This window comes from Brassica rapa, chromosome A07, assembly GCF_000309985.2.
Source record: "Brassica rapa cultivar Chiifu-401-42 chromosome A07, CAAS_Brap_v3.01, whole genome shotgun sequence".
NCBI lineage: Eukaryota > Viridiplantae > Streptophyta > Magnoliopsida > Brassicales > Brassicaceae > Brassica > Brassica rapa.
The window spans coordinates 11,009,278-11,034,040 of NC_024801.2; the positions used below are offsets into that span (position 1 = coordinate 11,009,278).

A 24,763-nucleotide genomic window follows, 5' to 3' on the forward strand; every position below is an offset into this window, starting at 1 on the left:
TGAATTTGGACCGAGAGAAGAAAAACAAATTTTAAATGAAGTTACTACGTTTTTTTTCAATGAAGTTACTATGTTTATCTAAATTATTTTTCTATTTTCTTATTATGTAATTTCCTTTTCACCTCTCTTTTTTAATTCAAAAATTCATTTCATTGACTGAAAAGATACAAGGTGAAATGCATAAGCCGGTGGAACATAAATAAATTCCGGAAGACAGTAGCCCAAAAGAAGGAGACATGATACTAACCAAAATAACCGATAAATTTTAAAACAGTAGACAAGCAATATATAGAAAGACAATGCAAATTAGAGTTGGGACTCATGATCCAGTAATTACTCACCACCTTTCCATAGAATAATGTAACATTGAGGCTGAACTAAGGAGCAAAAATCTTGAGTGATATCCCAACCCTGAAGGGAACATCACCGAGCTAAACTAGAACATCAACATCAGAAACAATCGCAATGTCAAATCTACAACAAATCCCTCACTAAATCATTTTTCAGTTATATGCCATGGGTTATATGTATGAATTAATTAAATAATATTAATTTTATTTTAATTAGACATGTAATTTTGAATATATATCTAGCTGATTTGGTTATTACTTGGATGTATTGGAATGCATTTACTTTTCCAATTTTAACCATAATATTTTTTTTTTGTTCTGAATAGATTACAAGTTTTAATAATATATTTATTTTGTGTTCTTACTCATTTTGTGAGTTATATTAATTGAATTACATATAATTCTTCAATTATATACAACTACTTTTGATTCTAGTTAAACAGTTTTTATTAGTTTAATTTATTGTATTAGTCTAGTTCTTCGTCTTAATATGTGATTATAATTTCATAAACTTTTATATAGTTTGAAATATTTTAGTTTGTAAAAATAATATAAAAAAACTAAGGTGATGATAAATATGAAGTTTCATAAACGCACATTACCGATAAAATTTTGAAAATAATGAAAGGATATCATTATTTACAAAATAATTTTTTTTTGTAAATTCCAAGTACCTTTATGCTTTAGCTATATAAAAGATAAATTAAAAACATTCTAAATAGTTTCAACCATAAAAAAAATCATATTGGTTTGTATATATATATATATATATTTTTTTTTTTGACAGCATATATTTTTATCATATGTATATTGGGTTGTATAATAAAAAATCAAAATCAAAATATTAAGCCTTACAGAAAATTTTAGTGGTAAATTAGGTTTGGTTAATGTTTATATATTTTTAATTTATGTTGCTTGAAAAAAAGTGAATAAAAATTAAAAACTAAGAAAAAGGTATGCAAACTGAATAAACATATAATTTATCAAAGATATCATAGTTTATGTTATTTAAATTGCGAATTAAAAAAGTAATTTTTTTTGGGGAAATTACATGTTTACAACTTTCATGGTACCACTTTTCATTTTTACAACCACTAATGAGACATTTTCAAAAATACCTTCTTTATTAAGTGGCAAAAGACTATTATGCCCTTGTTATTTATATATATAATAAATTATTATTTAAATAAAAATAATAAAAAAATTAAAAAAATTAAAAAAAAATAAAAAAAATAAAAAAAAAAAAAAATAAAATAAATAACAAAAAATAATAATAAAAATAATAATAAAAATTAAAAAAATTAAAAAAAAGTAAAAAAAAAAAAGAGAAAAATGTATTTTTTTATGTTTTCGAATTACACTTTTTCAAATTTGAACTTTTTTATAATAAAAAAAAAATTTGAATTTTTCTTTCGAATTTTTTTTTAATTGTTTTTCAAATTTCTTTTTGAAAAACGAAAGTTATGTTTGAAACTATTTTTAAAAATTTTTTATATATTTTTTAAGTATTTATATATTTATTAGAATCATAAATTTCACTTTCCAAAAACCGTACCCCACCCCTCAACTCGAAACCCTAAGTCTAGATTAGTTAATCCTAAGGGTATAATTGTATTTTACCCTTCATTAAAAGTGAAGGTAAAAGTGGTTAGTGTAAACATGAAAAGTGGTACTATGAATGTGGTATTTGTGGCAATTTCCTTTTTTTTTTTATGTTTTCGAATTAAACTTTTTCAAATTTGAACTTTTTATAAATTTTTTTTTTTTGAAATTTTCTTTTCGAATTTTTTTTTTCAAATTTCTTTTTGAAAAACGAAAATTATGTTTGAAACTATTTTTAAAAATGTTTTTTATATATTTTTAAGTATTTATTTATATATTTATTAGAATCCTAAATTTCACATTCCAAAAACCCTACCCCACCCTTCAACTTTAAACCCTAAGTCTAGATTAGTTAACCCTAATGGTATATTTGTCTTTTACCTTTCATTAAAAGTGAAGGTAAAAGTGGTTAGTGTAAACATAAAAATTGGTACTATGAATATGCTATTTGTGGCAATTTGCCTTTTGGAAGGAGAAATTTTATGTTTACCACTTTCATATTACCACTTTTCATTTTTACCACCACTAAATAAACATTTTCAAAAATGTCTTCTTCATTAAATGACAAAAGACTCTTATATCTTTGTTCTCTATATAAATAATAAATTATTATTTAAATAAATTAAAAATAAAATAAAAATAATAAAATAAATTTTTATTTTTTTTATTTTTTGAATTATACTTTTTCACATTCGAAGTTTTTAAATATATTTTTTTTAATCTTTTTCGATTTTTTTTTCAAATTTTCTTTTTGAAAATCAAAAATTATGTTTGAAACTATTTTAATATTTTTTTTTATATTTTTAAGTATTTATTTATATATTTATTAGAATCTTAAATTTCATATTTTTTATATTTATTTATATTTTTTATAAATCTCATTAAAAGTGAGGGTAAAAGTGGTTAGTGTAAACATGAAAAGAGGTACTATGAATGTGCTATAAATAAATATAATAAAAATATAAATAAATATAAAAAATATGAAATTTAAGATTCTAATAAATATATAAATAAATACTTAAAAATATAAAAAAATATTAAAATAGTTTCAAACATAATTTTTGATTTTCAAAAAGAAAATTTGAAAAAAAAAATAAAAAAAAGATTAAAAAAATATATTAAAAAACTTCGAATGTGAAAAAGTATAATTCAAAAAATAAAAAATATTAATTTATTTTATTATTTTTATTTTATTTTTAATTTATTTAAATAATAATTTATTATTTATATAGAGAACAAAGATATAAGGGCATGATTATCAATGGGACTTATTTGGTGGTCCTTAGAGTTTTATATTGTTTTTTCACCATGTCTGACGAAGGACGAGCCCAGGACGAGCCCACAAACTTCTTATTCTGGGACTTTTAGACACAATCCTTAACAAATTAATCCATTTTTTATTTTTCTTTTGGGCCAAAATTAATAAGGACGTCCAATACTGATGCTCTAAGAGTCTTTTGTCATTTAATGAAGAAGACATTTTTGAAAATGTTTATTTAGTGATGGTAAAAATGAAAAGTTGTAATATGAAAGTGATACACATGAAATTTCCCCTAGATTTTATACATCTTATCCAAATACTTAACCAATACTATAAATTTATATAATTTAAAAATATATAACATTTTTAGGTGTTTACACATTTACGTGTGTAAAATTTTTAAATGTATAAAATATTTTTCCTTGATAATATTTTGTCACATATTTGTATAAACATACGTTGTTATAACAATATATGAACTATTTATGAAATTATACAAACATAATATATAATAGATTTTAATCTTTCAAAATTGATATCAACCAAATTTCAATAGCTTATATGGAATTTAAAAAATATATCACATAATTTATTTTTGTTTTTAACTTTATTTATGAACATATCAAATGAAATTCTAAACAAATGGTCAGTCCATAATATGTATTCCAATCATTTACATAATTTAGTATATTAATAGATGAGTTGCATGATTAGACCAAGTATTCAGATTTATTTCTAAATTAACATATTTGTTAAAAATAACAAATTTTATGAAAAAATTCAATATATATATTATGTTTAAATCAATTAAAAATATCTTTAACAAATGTGTTTTTTTCCTTATCAGACATTTGAAGTTTTTCTCTCAAAATTAGAATATTTAAAAAAACAAATATGATAAGATATATTATTCACTATCCAGAGTATATATTTCTATATTTATTTATTTTTAAATTTTAAATAAAAATCTACAAAATCTTATAAATAACAAATGATTATTTTATTTTCTTAAAATAAAATAAACATTAAATTTACATAACATATATTTTATAATTACTATTTTTTAATTAAAGCATTATATATATTATCAAATTATGATTTTGAATTTAAAACTTGGATTAGAGGTTAAAACATAATTATTATGCGCTATAATACAATTTTGAAGTTTGTACTAGTTTACTCTTCATATGTTCAAGAATTAATATATTTTACATTGTAAAATACTTTTCAGTTTATGTTCACAAATATAAAATAAATATTTTTAAAAATATATGATAAAAATAAAATGATATGTTTTATATATATTATTTATCATAACAAATCAAATATTTTAAAGAAACAGTTAATAACAATATAATTTTCTTATACAAAAATAAATTTAAAATTCAAATAATTTAAAATAATCAAAATATAACATGCGTTCAACGCGGGTAAGAATCTAGTTATTTTATTAAAATAGGTTTATAGTAAACAAATCTCTTACTTATATTTTCTAATAAATTTGTTAGGCTTCTTAAGATCATTTTAAATATTAATTATTATTTTTGTAAAAGATACACCAATTTTTTTTCCAGATTTTTAGTTTATAAAAGAATGTTTAAAATGATATTCATTTACAAACTAAAGTATGATAGGTGTTTTTGTACGTTTTTTATGAAATCAAGTATACATATAAAACATAACACTTTTTATTTTAGAAAGATATTTCATTTTATATATGTTATTTGGAAACCAGTATAAAGAAAAATAATTTAAAATTAAAATCTAATTAAAAAATTTTACCTTTAAAAAATTTATTATGATGTGTGAGATTGTTTTAAAAAAGGAAATTATATTTTTTAAATATATATGAATCTTATTTTTGTGAACTTTCCTTTTTATGAAAATGTATTTTTTAACGCGTTTTTAAATTTTAAAATCAAAGTGACAAAATTATCAAAAATAAAATTATAATGGTGGTGTTAAATATAAATTTTGTAATTTATTAAGAAAAAATTGTAATTAGCCGTTTTTAAATTTAACATATGTGCGGTATATAGGAAATTGAGATTTCCAGATATTATTATGGAGATATTTAACTTTTGTGGAACTAATTTGATACGGTCTTATCTAATCTTTGTTGTCTGGAAGCATGCCACCTAAAATCTTATATGATTTTGATTCATTCTTATCTAATCGTCGCGTTTAAGGTAGTATTAATGGTAAGACTAATCAATTGGGATGTGAATATTTAAAGTCAGCTTAATGAGAATGAACTTTTACTGGATCGGATTTGTACGTGAAATCTAGTTAAAAGAACCGTGATTAAATGGTAATGATATATTTGTTTTCATATTTGCATAAGTATATAGAAATGTACTTTCATTCATCCTTTTTCAAAGAAAATCAGATTCAATAATCTTTGTAAGAGAAAAAAAAAACAAATTCTATATACGATACTCAACCCGCGCAGGGTGCAGATTTTATTCTACTTCTATGATAAAACTATGAATGAATTTGGACCAAGAGTCAAGTCTTTTAGCTGTGTATAAGTAGCATGACCACCTTATTATTATTATAATGGTCTAAAGAAAAACACAACTCAAAACATAAAACCAAAACCGATTTTACGCAAAGAAAGAACCATGTCCGACGCTCAGGAGTCATACTGGTGCTACCGCTGCTTCAAACATGTAGCCGTTAGAACCTTAGACGACGAGGTCCTGTGCTGCGAATGCAACAACGGTTTCGTCAGGTTAATCCAGGCGATTCCCGCCGCTCATTCAACTGAGATTGAAGTGCAGTCGTACGGGCTCCATCAGCGAAGAGAAAGTAACCTAGAGAGAGTAATCAACCGCTTATGGTCTAGGCACGAAGCTTCGCCTCCAAATACATTGGAACGAGTCGCCGATAATATTGGTGGAAGGAGAGGAGCACCACCAGCTGCGAAGTCAGCGGTTGAGGCGTTAGAGACTTTTGAGGTTGGTTCTACTTCTTCTGAGGAAGGAGAGAGGACGGCTGTGATGTGTGCTGTGTGTAAAGATGCCATGGTGATGAGTGAAATAGGGAAGAAGCTTCCATGTGGACATTTTTACCATGATAATTGTATTTTGCCATGGTTAGAGACAAGAAACTCGTGTCCTGTTTGTAGGTTCCAGCTTCCGACTGATGATCTCCGGTATGAGAGGAAGAGAGCAAGAGAAGAACCACATTTGACTGTTTCTGCTGGTGCTTCTTCTGTTTCTGCTGGTGCTTCTTCTTCTTCTTTGATGAGTGAAAGAGAAGAAAATAACAACCATCATGTTTTTGAGACGAGAAGGCGAACATCTAGGAAGGGAAGACCAAACAGATATACGGGTCATTTTGCTCATTGATTGAAGTCAACATGTAATCTGCTTGCTTCTTGTTCTTGTTCTTCTTCTTCTTTTTCTTCAGCTTCTCCTCTCTAATCATTAAATGACCTTTAAATCTCAAGCCAAGAAATCTATCAAAACTTAATAATATCATTTCTAGAGGAATGACCTTTAAAACTTCTATGAAATTTTGCAATCGCTTGCAAGTCTATATAACAAGGCCAAGTAATATTGTTTTTAATAAGATAATTACATACAACTCAAGGGATCCAGAAACCTACCATGACCATCAAAATTTTTAGAGGTGAATCAAATGCTCCAGTGCTCTTAACTGAAGAATTTTTTTTTTCGTACTCCTCCAAAAATTAATTTAATAAAACTTTATTTAAATGGAAAATTAGTAAAAACTAAATCAAGAGAAACTTGCATAATTACAAGCCTATCAAGAGTATTTCGCGGACAATCTAAACCCGGCTCATAAAATTCGGATATTCTTCTCCATAACTTACGAACCCAGAATGCTATAACTTAGTAAATTTGGTGTAACTATAAAGTTTTGGATAACTTTTAGTAAGTTTGGTGTAGCTATAAAACTTAGTAAAACTTCAACTAATTTAGATAGTATCTTTTACAGCACCATTTCCTAACCGCTATTAATATGTTAATTTTATTCGTAGCACTTTTACATTTGCAATAATTTATTCTTTTATTTTCTGGACACATGAGTTATTATTGATATATTTATTGAAGTTAAATTTTTTTAAAAAGATATATATAAAAAACAACTAGAAAAATTACATAATGTAAAATGTATTTTACAGAAATTTAGTAAAAATAGAGAAAAATTACATGTCAACACACAACTAATCTCCAATTGGCCAGTCACAAGCAGTCAAATATATTTCATCGTAGAAGTTCCAAGTTGCATATTACTAGAAACAATGCGCATCTCCACTTTGTTCTTGATCCATCTATGAAGACTACAAACACGGGTTCTTCTATTTTATAACACCAACACACATATTTGAAAAAGTCTCATTCGATGGGAATTCTGCAGCCATAGCGTAAAGCTTATGGAGCCTAACGATCATTATGAATCTCTTTTGTCTCTACAACAATCCCATTCATAGTCAAAGCTACCAATCATGTCGAGTGTTCTCCTAAAGATCGCCATCTCATAAGTGAGTGGTATTCATTTTTATTTTGTGTTATCAGTTATGTTTTCAAGAATCCTAAGTTCTCTGAAATGATTTTTCTTCGCAGCAATAGCAATAACTCGTGTTCGAACAGACGTTGCCTATTGCATTCACGACTTTTCTAACAGTTTGCATAAAACTAGAAAGTGGACGGTACTGATTCACTCTCTCATTTCTAACAGCACGTTGATTGTTTCTGAAGTTTAAGTTAATAAACAAGATCATTATATGTGTATTTTCAATTGTTGTTGCAAGGTAGGTCGCACTGAAAACACTAATTTGCTTTACTGACTTCTAAGGTAAGGAGACTCCACGTTCTTAGAGGAGCTTTTTAATTTTTTCAAAATAAAAAAAAGTTATTTTGGTCTTTTTAGAGTTAGTTTTGTGATAAAAACTTTAAAAAGTTATTTAAGAGAATTGTCATCTATATATCTATAACTATAAAGGAGAGTTTTCTCTCACTTCCTGCAGCCACGTCATTTAGGAGATATGGGCTTTTTTTCGCCACGTGGCAACTCAATCACTTCAGATTCAGCCGTACCTTTTCCTCTTCGCCTCGGTTCTACGAGGTAACGTCGAGTTGAATCAATGAAACCCATTACCTCTTCTTAAATGACTCTTTTCTCCGATCAATTTCACAAGTGAGTTTCATAGTTCTTCTGTCTGCTAACGTTTTTTCAAGAGTTCTCCAGAAAAGATCCAAAAATGAATGGTTAATTTCCAGATTCTATTTTCAGAATTGAAGGAAGGTCATTGCAGAGAAAAGGGGTAAGTTCATAGGTGTTGACATGGTTCTGATTGACGGGAAGATTATCTGATTCTCTTTAATCTCTTATAAGTTACTTTAATCCATGATTTTATTTCAATCCTTCACCATCTAGATTCAAACACCTGCTCAAACAAGGATCCTTTTATGAGCTAACTGTTTTTGATGTCACCAGGAGCATCCAAAACTTCAGATTCGCTGATGCCCCTGTTTCAATCAGATTCGTAGAGCAAACAAGTTTCGTCGATATCTCAGCTAGCAATAACCCTAGCCCAACAAAGAGCTTCAGGTTTTGTAAATTTCGACCAGCTATTGTCACTGGCGAACACAAACACTGAATTGCCAGTTAGACACTTCATTACCTGACCTATAATTAATTTCATCCTCTAAAATCTGCCATTAATCCTTATGTTTCTCTGCAGATATCATTGGGGGAGGTGCGGGGCATAAGGACCACTTAGACCGAGATACTAATCCACTTGACGCCTCATGTCTGAAGCCTGAACTCATTACTTGCTTCACATAGATCCCCTTAGCGGTTTGGTTGTTGTCGTCTGACCTTACGTCGTTTACATGACATCTAGATTACATCTTCAGGTTTAGTTAACATGCTTCCCTGAAGTACTAATTAAGTCTGTGTGTGGTTAGGGAAAATGTTCATTCTCTGTGTTGTTGACTGCTTCCTGCTATTCTGAGATATCTAATTTTAGGAACTGTGGATCCAATTTAATATATACAACTTTATTTGTCTTTGGTACAGAACAGAGGAAGAAGTTTGGAATAGGAAAACATTCTCTCTTAACCCTTAGTTTCTCTGTATCAAACTTTTTAAAAAAAATATATTATGTGATGAATGTCATGATAAAAGTCTATAACTTTGTGTAGTGGTATTAATTTTTATTCATTTTGCTCTGTATCTTTTGATATTTTCATATGTGGAAAGGTGGAGGCTATGGGTTGCAAAATGTCATTTAATTGTTAATGTCCGACTGTCTGAATGCTCAACTTTGCAGGGACGGACCCGCATGCATAAGTGTATTTGGCAACCTCGCAGAGCTCATCGATGAGGAATTAGTAATGTCAGGTGTGGAACCAAAGGTTGTTGTAGCCACCAATATCAACCCTAAATTAGTTGGAGGTAACCATTTCTAACACTCATCTGTTATTTTAGGCCAACTTTTTTCTAAATGCTACTCCAGGAATACATTTCTTTTTTGACCATGAGAGTATTGCCAGCCAAAGTTATCTCACAAAGTAAGGAGTTATAACCTTTGTTACTCTGCAAATAACTTACATTTCTTCATGTTATAAATCGTATACAGAGTTGGTCACCACAAGGTTGGTCTCGGTAGGAAGGTTCATCCTCAACGTCTACAAAATATGGTGGTGTTAAGAAGATCGGAACGTTAACACTGTCTGAGCTAAATGCTTATATCACATCTCCCCACAGGTGACCACTTTCACGTAACCCATCTGTTAGTGCGTTTCTTGACCGACAATTTCTTTCACTTTCGTTGGTGCCTTATCCAAAGGTTTGAAACCAACTTCTCTGCTCTTCCACTGATAAAATACTGAATATATTAAAAATATTAATTGGATCGAACTGTTCTCTTTTGTTTTGAGTGCAGTGTCCCTGAGATAAAAGAGCAAACAACGAAAGAAAGCTTTCTGTTACATGGTATCTCACCAGAATCAATCTTTTTTGGACCGTGAGTATCTCCAACCACAGAATGTAATGTCTTCTTTTTTTTTAATTTTTTAACACAGAAATAGTAATCAGCTCGATATAGCTTTACATCAAAAAAATTCAGGACATAGATCAAAATGTTGTCTCAGTTCAGACGCATGCATTTGGTTTCTTTAATCAGGTATTGCAATGAGGAAAGTAAGATGAACGTTGTGTATGAGTATATGAAAAAAGGAATGCTTAAAGACCATCTGTATGACTCGGATAATCCTAGGTTGAGCTGGAGACAGAAGCTTGAGATATGCGCTAAAGGGCTTCACTATCTCCATACAGGTTCCGCTAGAGCCATTATACACTGCGTGTGAAGTCTGCTTCAGGTAAACATTTAGGACCAACTCTTCTTCTATAGAACCTGTTGAAGGAGCTTTACTCTTTACACAATGTTATAATCTCTCTACAGGCCATTGAAGCTCTCGACCCGAACTACGAACTGGTAGTTTACTAGAACCACAAGAAGCAAACTCAATCGGAATAGAAAGACAACTTCATATCATCAAACTGATCCGTGGTTTGAGCAAATTTGACGTAACAAAAGCTCCGAGAGCAACTCCAAGACAACAAGAGTGACTACCTTTTGGATAGATAGAGAACATTTCTTTCTTTCATTTTTTTTTTGTTGCATTCATCCAGAGTCTTTTGTTCTTTTTATTCTCAGCAAAATTTTCAGTAACCAAATAACCTACCTTAGCGTTATAAACGTATAACTAGGAACAATAAATGTTTGATTCTTTTGCTAATGCCATCTGATAATAATACAAAAGAAATTCAATCCTTTGTATTGCTCAACATGTAAACTAAAGAATTTAACCAAATTTGAGTGTTTTCAAAAACTGAGATACAAGTTTATTTTGTAACGACTTCCTTGGTCGGGGTGGGTTGGGGACCATATTATCTCATTTCTCCTGCTCTTGGCTGGGAGGTCGGGATAATGCTTCTTTCTTGGCAAAGCAGTTGATGGAGCTTTGTTAGCTTAAATCCTGGGCCCTTTCAAGGAAAATTTCATGGGAACGTTCTTAAGTGTGACAATCGTTGCTTTCTTGTGCTCTGTTAAGCTTCACATGATGTCCAAGTCTTTCTAATGACTACACTTTGTTTAGGTACGTTTTGGGTGCTGTACTGGAGACTTTTTTCAAAGCATTTGATGGGAAATGATCTTTTGGTAACGACTGAAAACACAAGACACAAGATTTGTTGATGGTCTCGAACCAGACACATGTTAGTAAGACGGTGAAATGAAGTTTTGGTTATCTTGAATATTAAATGTATTTTAAGTGTCTGGTTCAGAAATAACACACAAGATTTGTTAATGGTCTCGAACCAGACACATGTTATTTCTCAATACTACATTCAATAGAAAGTTTTACTAACAAAAAACTACAATAAGCAAGTGTTATTTTTACAAGTAATTTTTTCGAGCACGAATTTCATACTAAATAAATTCAAAACTAATACATCACAATAATTATTCTTCTATACTATACTTAAGAATTCATTTAGATTTGGGAATTTTTCCAATGCAATTAAATGATATGTTCGTTTTCATATATTACAAATGTTTATGTCTGCTTCTAATAATTATTCACAACTCGCATACAAAAACATAACAATAAGTGATATACATAATACAAATGCAAATGATCAATAAATATATCTAAGCTTTAAGGATATATAGATGACTGATGTACGCGAAGGTACCGTTTTTGACAGCAATGGCAACAACATCAGACGAACAAAAATACTTGAAATAGAATTTTACAACTTAGTGTTAATTTACGATAAAAGAAATTAGATTAAAAAAAATATTATGTTATACAACAAATAATAATACATATACAAAAAATAATACATATTAGTAAAATGTATAAATTATTCTATCATTGTGTTTGATTATTACGTCCAAATCATCAAAGGACATAATCTTTAATGAAATATGTTTTAAATGGATCCAAAAAGTGTAATATCTAAAAGATCCAAATCATTAAAGATATTTTTTTCTAATATATGTGAATAACTCCAAAACTTAAATGATAACTTTTTAAGTAAATAAAAACATGACTCTAAATTAATAGAATAGATAGATGTCACTATGCATAATATTCTTAAATTACGAAAGATATATTGTTTTTGCCATATACGTGAAATTCCATAAAAAAAGTGTTTGTGAAACTTTACAAAATTTTAAACAAACTAAGATTTACCTTGGCAAAAAGAAAAAGAACTAAAAACAAGGTACATGTTATAGAAAATAGAGATTTTGAGACTGCGTCTCTCAACTCTCCCAGCCCTACTAAATATTAGGACTAGATCTTAGTTATAAAAAGTATGATTAACCTCTAATTAAATTGTTCCAACCAGTTTCCAACTTCTTTTAACTTAACACAACACCAACTTAATTAACGCTACGATCGTCTCCACGCTACATTTAAGTTATTTTGGTTAAAATACGTTTTGGTTCATCTTACCTTATCCGAAGTAAATTATTTGATATGATGTGGTGTGAAACACAAGTAAACTTCAGTTAAAACTGTAATATTTTATTAATTTTTAAAACTATTAATCTGTAAAAAAATATTTCCAAATAGCCTGAGCAAAATTTCCAACAAATAATTTTGTTATAATACAAAGTTTAACAAATGCTAAAATGATTACAAAAGATAATTAATAAAATCCTATAACTAAATAAAATTTCATTATAAATTGAAAATCTAATATAAAGTGAAACAAACATATATTACGAAACATCATTTGTTCTCAAATAGATATATTAATTATCTATGAAATTATTGAAATTGTTTATATAGTACTTTAAAATAATAAAAAAATATAATTTTATTACATAATATTTTCAATTTACTTAGGTTGGAGATGAAATAATTAATATCGTGAGAAATTAATTAGAGTAAAATATTAAAATTTAAAAATCTTAGAAAAATGTATCAGTTTTTTAGATCTTCTTCAACTATATAAAAGTGAAATAAAAGTCAAAAGAGGCAATATAAATCATTACATTTTCCTTATTTTTGTTTTATTTAATAATTCTATGTTTACTAAAATCCATTAGTGGTCTTTCAACTTGAACCAACAAATTTTAATAAAATTTACAATATAATCTTAAATTTAATATATGTATATATTTTAAAAAGCTATATAAAGTTAAAGCATATTGAAATATTAAATAATTTTTATTGTAAACTCACCCGCCCGAAGGGCGGGCCAACCCCTAGTATATATTATACTAAAAGGAGGATATAAGCTCCTCTTAGAGTGTCTACGTAGGCATAAAAAATCGTCCAATCAAAGAGTTCGAAGTTGTCACGTCATCTCATTTACTTTTTCGGAAAAAAAGAAAAAAACAATATAAAGGAAAGGATCGAACCCGGGTTAGTATGACATGAATATAGGGCATACACCACTAAGCCATTGAAACTTTCTTGGACAAATATACAAGCAACACTAAATATGTAATCACAAACTCTTATGTACATTTACAATAATATGGATTCAACTTTCAAGACTTCGGTACTTTGTTTTGTAAAAAAAATAAGTAAGTGACTAAGCTAATATATTCTTTGAAAGTGTGAGAACATTGACAAATATGAAAAAAGCATAGATTTTTGTTTTCGTGACAAAGTTAAGAATTTTGTAAAATAAGTTAACATATAAATTTTCGTGACAAATATGAAAAAACATAAATTTTTGTACAATTTTGACAAAACAACTCAAAACATAGTTCTCTAATGTCTTAATAAAATATTATTTAAGGATGCAATAATTAAATATATCAATTCAATATATTTGGTAATTTATAGACAAAACAATAACACAACAAATTTTGAAACATTTGTTTAACCTATCGATTTCTTTTCATGAGAATCCAACTAAACAAGATAAAAAATAATTAGATTTATTTAATTACCATTTATTCAATTTTGATTAATTTCAAATTTTAATAATGTATCTTTTTGAAGTTACAAAAAAATAATGTTCTTTCTTTATTACACTAGCATTATATATAGATTACATATACACAAATAAATATAATATAACAACATAAGTTTGCTTTCCCCGATTCATATGAAAACTTTTTAAGTTATCCACCAAAGCAAATTAATTAAATCAATCAAATTGTTAGAATACAATAAATTAATCTATAATTTTATTTTAAATTAAATTATTTAAAAAGTGTATTTTCATTATAAACAAAATAATAAATAAGTAAAACTGATTTGATGGTAATTTTTATGACATATATATATATATATATTATGTGAAAGAAATATAAGCTTAATATGGAAAAAAATCTTAAATACAAAAAACTCTAAAATTAACAAAAAAAACCAATAAAAAATAAACTATGATATCAATTGAAAGCTTCTTAGACAATATTAATAAAATATTTAAGCGATAATTAGACAAATTTGATTTTTGTTGTCAGCTAAAAGTTTATTATTAATTAGTATCAGTTATTTCAAAATGTTTAAGAAAGGATGGACTTTAATGATAGATGAACTATGAATAGTAGTACTTTGTAAAACTGACTTAGATAACACATCTGCACATTATTTCTAATCATTTTTGATGCCTAAATTCAATTTCTTCAAAGCAGTTATTCCACAAAGATATCGTATGAAATATTGTTTTGATATTCAGATTTGTTTCTTGACTGTTAAGAAGATTGATAACTGTAAAAATATATCCTTCGAATATTATATGTCTATAACTGAATCCCCAACATGAGACAACTTTGTTTAAAAAATAAATAATTTCATTTTTCTTATATTATATAATAAATATATATTATTTACTGATAATAAAAATATAGTTATTCATCTATCACAAATATCTATGCAAATATGTGAATCAAATACAACTATCAAACAACATAATGATTTCCACAAAGAAAATTAAAAAAATATATTTATGTTATGTAGTCTTATTTTATATTTTTTGAATAATGTAATACAATATTATACATTATTTTTTTAGAATTGAGAAATACATATATATTAGTTAGATAAATTAAACGATAATTAGACAAATTTGATTTTTTTTTGCTAGCCAAAAGTTTATTATTAATTAGCATCAGTTATTTCAAGATGTTTAAGAAATGATGGACAAAAAAATAGGATGGACATAAATGATATATGAACTATGAATAGTACTTTGTAAAGCTGACTTAGAAAACACATCTGCACATCCATTTCCAGTCATTTTTGATGCCTAAATTCAATTTCTTCAGAGCAGCTATTCCACAAAGAGATAGTATGAGATATTGTTTTGATATTCAGATTTGTTTCTTGACTGTTAAGAAAATTGATAACTGTAAAAATGTCTCATTCGAATATGATATGTCTATAACTGATTCTACACATGAGACAAGTTTGTTTTAAAAGTTAATAATTTTATTTTTTTATATTATATAATAAATATATATTATTTACTGATAATAAAAATATAGTTATTCATCTATCACAAATAACTATGCAAATATGTGAATCAAGTACAACAATCAAACAACATAATGATTTTCACAAAGAAAATACTATACTAAAAGGAGGATATAAGCTCCTCTTAGAGTGTCTACGTAGGCATAAAAAATCGTCCAATCAAAGAGTTCGAAGTTGTCACGTCATCTCATTTACTTTTTCGGAAAAAAAAAAAACAATATAAAGGAAAGGACCGAACCCGGGTTAGTATGACATGAATATAGGGCATACACCACTAAGCCATTGAAACTTTCTTGGACAAATATACAAGCAACACTAAATATGTAATCACAAACTCTTATGTACATTTACAATAATATGGATTCAACTTTCAAGACTTCGATACTTTGTTTTGTAAAAAAAATAAGTAAGTGACTAAGCTAATATATTCTTTGAAAGTGTGAGAACATTGACAAATATGAAAAAGCATAGATTTTTGTTTTCGTGACAAAGTTAAGAATTTTGTAAAATAAGTTAACATATAAATTTTCGTGACAAATATGAAAAAACATAAATTTTTGTACAATTTTGACAAAACAACTCAAAACATAGTTCTCTAATGTCTTAATAAAATATTATTTAAGGATAAAAAATAATTAGATTTATTTAATTACCATTTTATTCAATTTTGATTAATTTCAAATTTTAATAATGTATCATTTTGAAGTTACAAAAAAATAATGTTCTTTCTTTATTACACTAGCATTATATATAGATTACATATACACAAATAAATATAATATAACAACATAAGTTTGCTTACCCCGATTCATATGAAAACTTTTTAAGTTATCCACCAAAGCAAATTAATTAAATCAATCAAATTGTTAGAATACAACAAATTAATCTATAATTTTATTTTAAATTAAATTATTTAAAAAGTGTATTTTCATTATAAACAAAATAATAAATAAGTAAAACTGATTTGATGGTAATTTTTATGACATATATATATATATATATGTATATTATGTGAAAGAAATATAAGCTTAATATGGAAAAAAATCTTAAATACAAAAAACTCTAAAATTAACAAAAAAAACCAATAAAAAATAAACTATGATATCAATTGAAAGCTTCTTAGACAATATTAATAAAATATTTAAGCGATAATTAGACAAATATGATTTTTGTTGTCAGCTAAAAGTTTATTATTAATTAGTATCAGTTATTTCAAAATGTTTAAGAAAGGATGGACTTTAATGATAGATGAACTATGAATAGTAGTACTTTGTAAAACTGACTTAGATAACACATCTGCACATTATTTCCAATCATTTTTGATGCCTAAATTCAATTTCTTCAAAGCAGTTATTCCACAAAGATATCGTATGAAATATTGTTTTGATATTCAGATTTGTTTCTTGACTGTTAAGAAGATTGATAACTGTAAAAATATATCCTTCGAATATTATATGTCTATAACTGAATCCCCAACATGAGACAACTTTGTTTAAAAAATAAATAATTTCATTTTTCTTATATTATATAATAAATATATATTATTTACTGATAATAAAAATATAGTTATTCATCTATCACAAATATCTATGCAAATATGTGAATCAAATACAACTATCAAACAACATAATGATTTCCACAAAGAAAATTAAAAAAATATATTTATGTTATGTAGTCTTATTTTATATTTTTTGAATAATGTAATACAATATTATACATTATTTTTTTAGAATTGAGAAATACATATATATTAGTTAGATAAATTAAACGATAATTAGACAAATTTGATTTTTTTTGCTAGCCAAAAGTTTATTATTAATTAGCATCAGTTATTTCAAGATGTTTAAGAAATGATGGACAAAAAAATAGGATGGACATAAATGATATATGAACTATGAATAGTACTTTGTAAAGCTGACTTAGAAAACACATCTGCACATCCATTTCCAGTCATTTTTGATGCCTAAATTCAATTTCTTCAGAGCAGCTATTCCACAAAGAGATAGTATGAGATATTGTTTTGATATTCAGATTTGTTTCTTGACTGTTAAGAAAATTGATAACTGTAAAAATGTCTCATTCGAATATGATATGTCTATAACTGATTCTACACATGAGACAAGTTTGTTTTAAAAGTTAATAATTTTATTTTTTTATATTATATAATAAATATATATTATTTACTGATAATAAAAATATAGTTATTCATCTATCACAAATAACTATGCAAATATGTGAATCAAGTACAACAATCAAACAACATAATGATTTTCACAAAGAAAATACTATACTAAAAGGAGGATATAAGCTCCTCTTAGAGTGTCTACGTAGGCATAAAAAATCGTCCAATCAAAGAGTTCGAAGTTGTCACGTCATCTCATTTACTTTTTCGGAAAAAAAAAAAAACAATATAAAGGAAAGGACCGAACCCGGGTTAGTATGACATGAATATAGGGCATACACCACTAAGCCATTGAAACTTTCTTGGACAAATATACAAGCAACACTAAATATGTAATCACAAACTCTTATGTACATTTACAATAATATGGATTCAACTTTCAAGACTTCGATACTTTGTTTTGTAAAAAAAATAAGTAAGTGACTAAGCTAATATATTCTTTGAAAGTGTGAGAACATTGACAAATATGAAAAAGCATAGATTTTTGTTTTCGTGACAAAGTTAAGAATTTTGTAAAATAAGTTAACATATAAATTTTCGTGACAAATATGAAAAAACATAAATTTTTGTACAATTTTGACAAAACAACTCAAAACATAGTTCTCTAATGTCTTAATAAAATATTATTTAAGGATAAAAAATAATTAGATTTATTTAATTACCATTTTATTCAATTTTGATTAATTTCAAATTTTAATAATGTATCATTTTGAAGTTACAAAAAAATAATGTTCTTTCTTTATTACACTAGCATTATATATAGATTACATATACACAAATAAATATAATATAACAACATAAGTTTGCTTACCCCGATTCATATGAAAACTTTTTAAGTTATCCACCAAAGCAAATTAATTAAATCAATCAAATTGTTAGAATACAACAAATTAATCTATAATTTTATTTTAAATTAAATTATTTAAAAAGTGTATTTTCATTATAAACAAAATAATAAATAAGTAAAACTGATTTGATGGTAATTTTTATGACATATATATATATATATATATATATGTATATTATGTGAAAGAAATATAAGCTTAATATGGAAAAAAATCTTAAATACAAAAAACTCTAAAATTAACAAAAAAAACCAATAAAAAATAAACTATGATATCAATTGAAAGCTTCTTAGACAATATTAATAAAATATTTAAGCGATAATTAGACAAATATGATTTTTGTTGTCAGCTAAAAGTTTATTATTAATTAGTATCAGTTATTTCAAAATGTTTAAGAAAGGATGGACTTTAATGATAGATGAACTATGAATAGTAGTACTTTGTAAAACTGACTTAGATAACACATCTGCACATTATTTCCAATCATTTTTGATGCCTAAATTCAATTTCTTCAAAGCAGTTATTCCACAAAGATATCGTATGAAATATTGTTTTGATATTCAGATTTGTTTCTTGACTGTTAAGAAGATTGATAACTGTAAAAATATCTCCTTCGAATATTATATGTCTATAACTGAATCCCCAACATGAGACAACTTTGTTTAAAAAATAAATAATTTCATTTTTCTTATATTATATAATAAATATATATTATTTACTGATAATAAAAATATAGTTATTCATCTATCACAAATATCTATGAAAATATGTGAATCAAATACAACTATCAAACAACATAATGATTTCCACAAAAAAAATTAAAAAAATATATTTATGTTATGTAGTCTTATTTTATATTTTTTGAATAATGTAATACAATATTATACATTATTTTTTTAGAATTGAGAAATACATATATATTAGTTTGATAAATTAAACGATAATTAGAAAAATTTGATTTTTTTTTCCAGCCAAAAGTTTATTATTAATTAGCATCAGTTATTTCAGGATGTTTAAGAAATGATGGACATAAATGATATATGAACTATGAATAGTACTTTGTAAAGCTGACTTAGAAAACACATCTGCACATCCATTTCCAGTCATTTTTGATGTCTAAATTCAATTTCTTCAGAGCAGCTATTCCACAAAGAGATAGTATGAGATATTGTTTTGATATTCAGATTTGTTTCTTGACTGTTAAGAAAATTGATAACTGTAAAAATGTCTCATTCGAATATGATATGTCTATAACCGAGTCCCCACATGAGACAAGTTTGTTTTAAAAGTTAATAATTTTATTTTTTTATATTATATAATAAAGATATATTATTTACTGATAATAATAATATAGTTATTCATCTATCACAAATAACTATGCAAATATGTGAATCAAGTACAACAATCAAACAACATAATGATTTTCACAAAGAAAATTTAAAAAATATATTTATGTTATGTAGTTTTATTTTATATTCTTTGAATAATGTAATACAATATTATACATTATTTTTTTAGAATTGAGAAATACATATAATATCTTATCAATGCGTAGCGCGGTTAAAAAATATAGTTCGATTAATTAGAACACATTAATGGATAATAAAAGATAAATAAATACATAGGGAGTCAAAATCATGTTTAAAAAGTGTCAAAATCATGTTTAAATAAGAGTTTAAGAAAAACATCTTTGAGCCCAACCAATCAAATCTCACCTCACCCTTTCTGTCTTTTGATACTTTCCCACACTCTGTTTTTGTTTTATTCGCTATTAAACCCCCCCAAGAAAAATCCAGTTTTTCTTCCTTCCTTCCTCCCTCTCTTTCTTTGTTAGTGGTAGCGAGAATCTATTTCTCTGGATACTCTCTGTATCGTGATCATCGTCGTTGGTGTTGGTAACTTCACATTTTCAGGTATCACCTCTTCGAATTGAATGTTTATTTCTCTACAGGGTTTTTATTCGTTAAAAAAGTCTCAACTTTTTATCGATCAATACTGTGTCTGAAAAGTCTCAGCTTTTGATGATCCGGAAACAGCCTGGTTCTGAGCGTTTGATCATGCTAAAGCTTCAATCATTTGACATTTTTGCTATAGTCAAATTACTCAATTTTTTAGACTTTCTTCAAGAGCAAAAAAAAAAAAAAGAGAAGATTACTTTCATGCCATGTAAATTTGATTTATTTACTTCATGCTTGATTAAAAGCTTTGAGCTTTTGCTTGCAGAGAGTTTGTTGTTACTCTCGTATTGATCAAGCTTTTGTTTGTTTGTGGGTTTTGATTGCTTCCTTAAATCAATCTTTCTTGCTTGCATGTTAATTTTTCAACTCATGACTTGAGATTTTCTTATGGGTACACTTACACACTCTTGTCTCTTGATTTTCAAAGTTGTATCTCTAATGTATCTAGTTCCAGCTTGAATAAAGGAGACCTAATGTGTGTGTTTGACCTTCAATTAGCAGATTAAAGAAGTAACTTACTGAATGGATATCCCACAAGAAGAAGTAGCTGGAGCTTGGGGGCTTCCCTCTAGATTTGGTCGCCACAACCATCTCCCCACTGATTCTTCTTTGTTCTCCACTTCTTTACCTCTTATTCCCTATGCAAAACGTATAAAAACAAGTCCCCTTAACTCATTATTATATGCTATATAAACACATATCTTCTCCCCCTCTCTCTCTCTGTCGCTTACATGTTTTGCTTCTCTGCAGTGCAATCAAGTGACAGCAGATATGGTTTCTCATTCACAGATGATGCGGCTGCTTCTCATCCCTTTGGAAACATGCTCCCTGATGAAGAGGATCTTCTGACAGGGATGATGGATGATCTTGACCTTACCCAGATACCAGATTCTCCTGATGATTATGATCTTTTCGGTAGTGGAGGAGGAATGGAACTTGACACTGATTCTCGAGAGTGCTTTAGCATGAGTGGGGGTCCTCCAAGGTTATCCATTCCAAGCCTTGCTGGAACGGGAACGGTTACTGGCGAGCATCCTTATGGTGAACATCCCTCCAGGACATTGTTTGTCCGGAACATTAACAGCAATGTAGAGGACTCCGAGCTCAAGACTCTCTTTGAGGTAACTTCTCTACACTATAACAAACTTACTCGACAGACACTGATCGGTTATATTTTGGTGATGTGTGGCAGCAATACGGTGACATTAGGACGCTCTACACTACTTGTAAGCATAGGGGATTTGTAATGATATCTTATTATGACATCCGTGCTGCTCTAATGGCTATGCGGTCGTTACAGAACAAGCCATTAAGACGTAGAAAGTTGGATATTCACTTCTCAATTCCCAAGGTTCACTAGTGTCTTTTTGTATATAATTCTCCACTTTTCTTGTTGCTGCTCTAATGTGTATCTGATCTGTAGGATAATCCAGCTGAGAAGGATATGAATCAGGGGACGTTAGTGGTTTTTAACCTGGATCCTTCAATAACTAACGATGACTTGTATGTAATATTTGGTGTTCATGGCGAGATCAAAGAGGTGATACATATCTTTCTCTTTATCTTTTTCTCATATCAGAACGTTTGGAAGAAAACAAACATTCATGTTAAGTGCTGTTGTTTCTTTCCTACTGAAAAGCAGATAAGGGAAACACCGCACAAGTGGCATCACAAGTTCGTTGAGTTTTACGATGTTCGAGATGCTGAAGCAGCATTAAAGGCTTTGAATAGGTGTGAGATTGCTGGTAAACGTATAAAAGTTGAACCTAGTCGCCCTGGAGGAGCTCGCCGAAGGTTTGTATCTTTCTTTCTTTGAGTCGTCACATTCAGTATGATATTTCTTCTGACTATATATATTTGATCTTTCTAGCTTGATGTTGCAACTTAACCAAGAACTTGAGGATGATGATTTGCATTACCTACCACTGCTTGGTTCACCAATGGCAAACTCTCCCCCAAGTGAGTTTATAAACTTTATGCTTCTCTTGAAACAAAGGTGTAACTTTGACATCCTTTAAAGGCTAACACTGTTTGATGTGGTGGCAGGTACCTGGATGAAGAATCCTGTTGAGGGTAGCCCGCTTCAAAGTGTAATGAGCAGGTCACCTGTTTTCGGGTTTAGTCCTACAAGGAACAGCAACTTGTCTGGTTTGTCTTCTGCTCCAAACTCACAAGCACCAGGCTCCAAGCTTGCACCCATCGGTAGAGCTCAGACCGGTAGCAACGTCTTCCAAGAGACAAAGATGGATAACAAGTACGCTGGGAATGTTTCACCTTCTGGTCCTTTGATCTCAAATGGAGGTGGCATTGAGACGTTGTCAGGATCAGAGTTTCTCTGGGGAAGTCCTAACTCACGCTCTGAACCTTCAAACGCTTCTGTATGGTCAACATCATCCAGTGGCATTCCGTTCTCCTCAGCTCATGTACGCCGGTCTGTTCCATCTCCGCATCATCATCTCAACGTTGGGTCTGCACCATCTGGTGTTCCTCTTGAAAAGCGTTTTGGATTCTTCCCAGAGTCTTCAAAGGACACTATGTTCATGAACTCTTTTGGTCTCAACGGTGGAAGCTTCCCGTCAAAAATGGCAAGTCATGGGGTCATGGTCGAGTACAGAATGATGTCTTCACCAAGATTCATCAGCCTCTTAAACCCGGGACGGTTCACCACCTCTGGCTTTGATGGTTTGTATGAGAATGAAAGGGCGCGTAGAGTCGAGAACTATTCGAGCCAGGTGGAAAGCAGGAAGCAGTTTCAGCTTGATTTGGAGAAAATTATGAACGGAGAGGATTCTCGGACTACCTTGATGATCAAGAACATTCCAAACAAGTAAGCTTTTTTCATTTTTTCTACCGCTAATTCTTGCTGAATATAACTAACTTTGTTTCATGCCGTTTATCAACAGATACACGTCAAAGATGTTGTTAGCAGCGATTGATGAAAAGAACCAAGGAACTTACAACTTTCTGTATCTGCCCATTGATTTTAAGGTAAAAAAGAAGACTCATCAATACAGATTCACTGACTGATTAAAATGAGCGGTTAATGAATCTTGATGGTCTTGCAGAACAAATGCAATGTTGGCTATGCGTTCATCAACATTCTCTCTCCAGATCTCATCATTCCATTTTACGAGGTCTCCCATCTCTCTCTATCTGCTTTGCTTCAAAGTACTATTAAATTCAGTTAAGATGAGCTCAATGTATGTGCAGGCGTTTAACGGGAAGAAGTGGGAGAAGTTCAACAGTGAGAAAGTAGCATCATTGGCTTACGCTCGGATACAAGGAAAATGTGCTCTTATAAGCCATTTTCAGAACTCAAGCTTGATGAATGAAGACATGCGTTGCCGTCCAATCATCTTCGACACACCTAACAGTTCAGAGTCTGTTCAACAGGTAAAGCCTGTTTTTAAAACATTATTCTTTGGTCTGAAACAACTACAGTCCAGATAATCCCTAAGGAAGTTAATACTGGATAACAGCTGGAGATGATCTATTAGACTTGTTACGGGGGTTGAGGAAGATATGGTGTTTCTTTTGTCCTTTATAGGTTATCGGTAAGGAAACTAAGAGTGTGGATCTCCGTGACTCTGAGCTTAATGATGATGGTGGTAGAGAGAAGTGGTGACACAAGAGTAAAGAAGACTAGGTGTTGTGGTCATGGCTGTTTTGAAGTACTAATTTTCAACCGTACATATATAGGTGAAAGGCAGCGTTAACTGATGCGGGGGACCCTGCAAAGTGTGTTTTTCGATTTGCGGGTTTTAAATGCTGCAGCTGGAGTATCTATCTACTATATTTTTCTTTTTTGGTTTCATGGAGTATGTGTATATTAAGAAACCATGAATTCTCGGTTCTATGTGGGTATATTATGTTGTAACTCTCTGTGTGACTCTTTGTTGCTTTTGTTAAACAAAGCTTTGGCAGTTTGTACAGTAAGAAAAACAGACTACTTTCACAAGTCTCTGTCTTAAAAAAAGATTTCATGTCTAAATTATTTTAACCGCTCGCTAAGTATTTTTATACTCAAACTGTGGAGACAAGATAATCCTTCATGTTACTACAAGAATGTATATAACA

The 24,763-nt window shown here is 28.6% G+C and overlaps 2 protein-coding genes and 1 long non-coding RNA gene across 11 annotated transcripts; all 3 read left to right on the forward strand.

The window, feature by feature from the left end:
• Window positions 1–5,837: 5,837 nt before the first annotated feature.
• Window positions 5,838–6,566, forward strand: LOC103829102 (E3 ubiquitin-protein ligase CIP8-like). The gene has a single exon (XM_009104772.1). The coding sequence runs from the start codon at window positions 5,838–5,840 to the stop codon at window positions 6,564–6,566; it is 729 nt and encodes a 242-aa protein (XP_009103020.1).
• A 712-nt stretch (window positions 6,567–7,278) lies between these two features.
• LOC103857658 lies at window positions 7,279–13,074 on the forward strand. Of its 7 annotated transcripts, none has more exons than XR_004449549.1 (3): window positions 7,279–10,239; window positions 10,376–10,571; window positions 10,655–13,074. It is a non-coding gene; the product is annotated as an uncharacterized LOC103857658 (long non-coding RNA). The 7 variants fall into 7 exon arrangements; XR_004449552.1 differs by having other exon boundaries at window positions 7,279–10,216; XR_004449550.1 differs by having other exon boundaries at window positions 7,279–10,039; window positions 10,136–10,239; window positions 10,376–13,074.
• Window positions 13,075–20,235: 7,161 nt separating this feature from the next.
• LOC103828967 (protein MEI2-like 5) lies at window positions 20,236–24,677 on the forward strand. 3 transcript variants are annotated; one of them, XM_009104612.3, is made up of 12 exons: window positions 20,236–20,641; window positions 21,185–21,335; window positions 21,437–21,807; window positions 21,879–22,037; window positions 22,110–22,226; window positions 22,329–22,480; window positions 22,557–22,645; window positions 22,733–23,513; window positions 23,590–23,674; window positions 23,752–23,820; window positions 23,897–24,079; window positions 24,234–24,677. In XM_009104612.3, exons 2-12 carry the CDS (start codon window positions 21,209–21,211, stop codon window positions 24,309–24,311), a joined length of 2,211 nt encoding a protein of 736 aa, XP_009102860.1. In that variant the 5' UTR covers window positions 20,236–20,641; window positions 21,185–21,208; the 3' UTR covers window positions 24,312–24,677. The 3 variants fall into 3 exon arrangements, with proteins under 3 accessions (XP_009102860.1, XP_009102858.1, XP_009102859.1); XM_009104610.3 differs by having other exon boundaries at window positions 20,239–20,641; window positions 21,188–21,335; XM_009104611.3 differs by lacking the exon at window positions 20,236–20,641 and adding an exon at window positions 21,031–21,077 and having other exon boundaries at window positions 21,188–21,335.
• The last annotated feature ends 86 nt before the right edge of the window (window positions 24,678–24,763 follow it).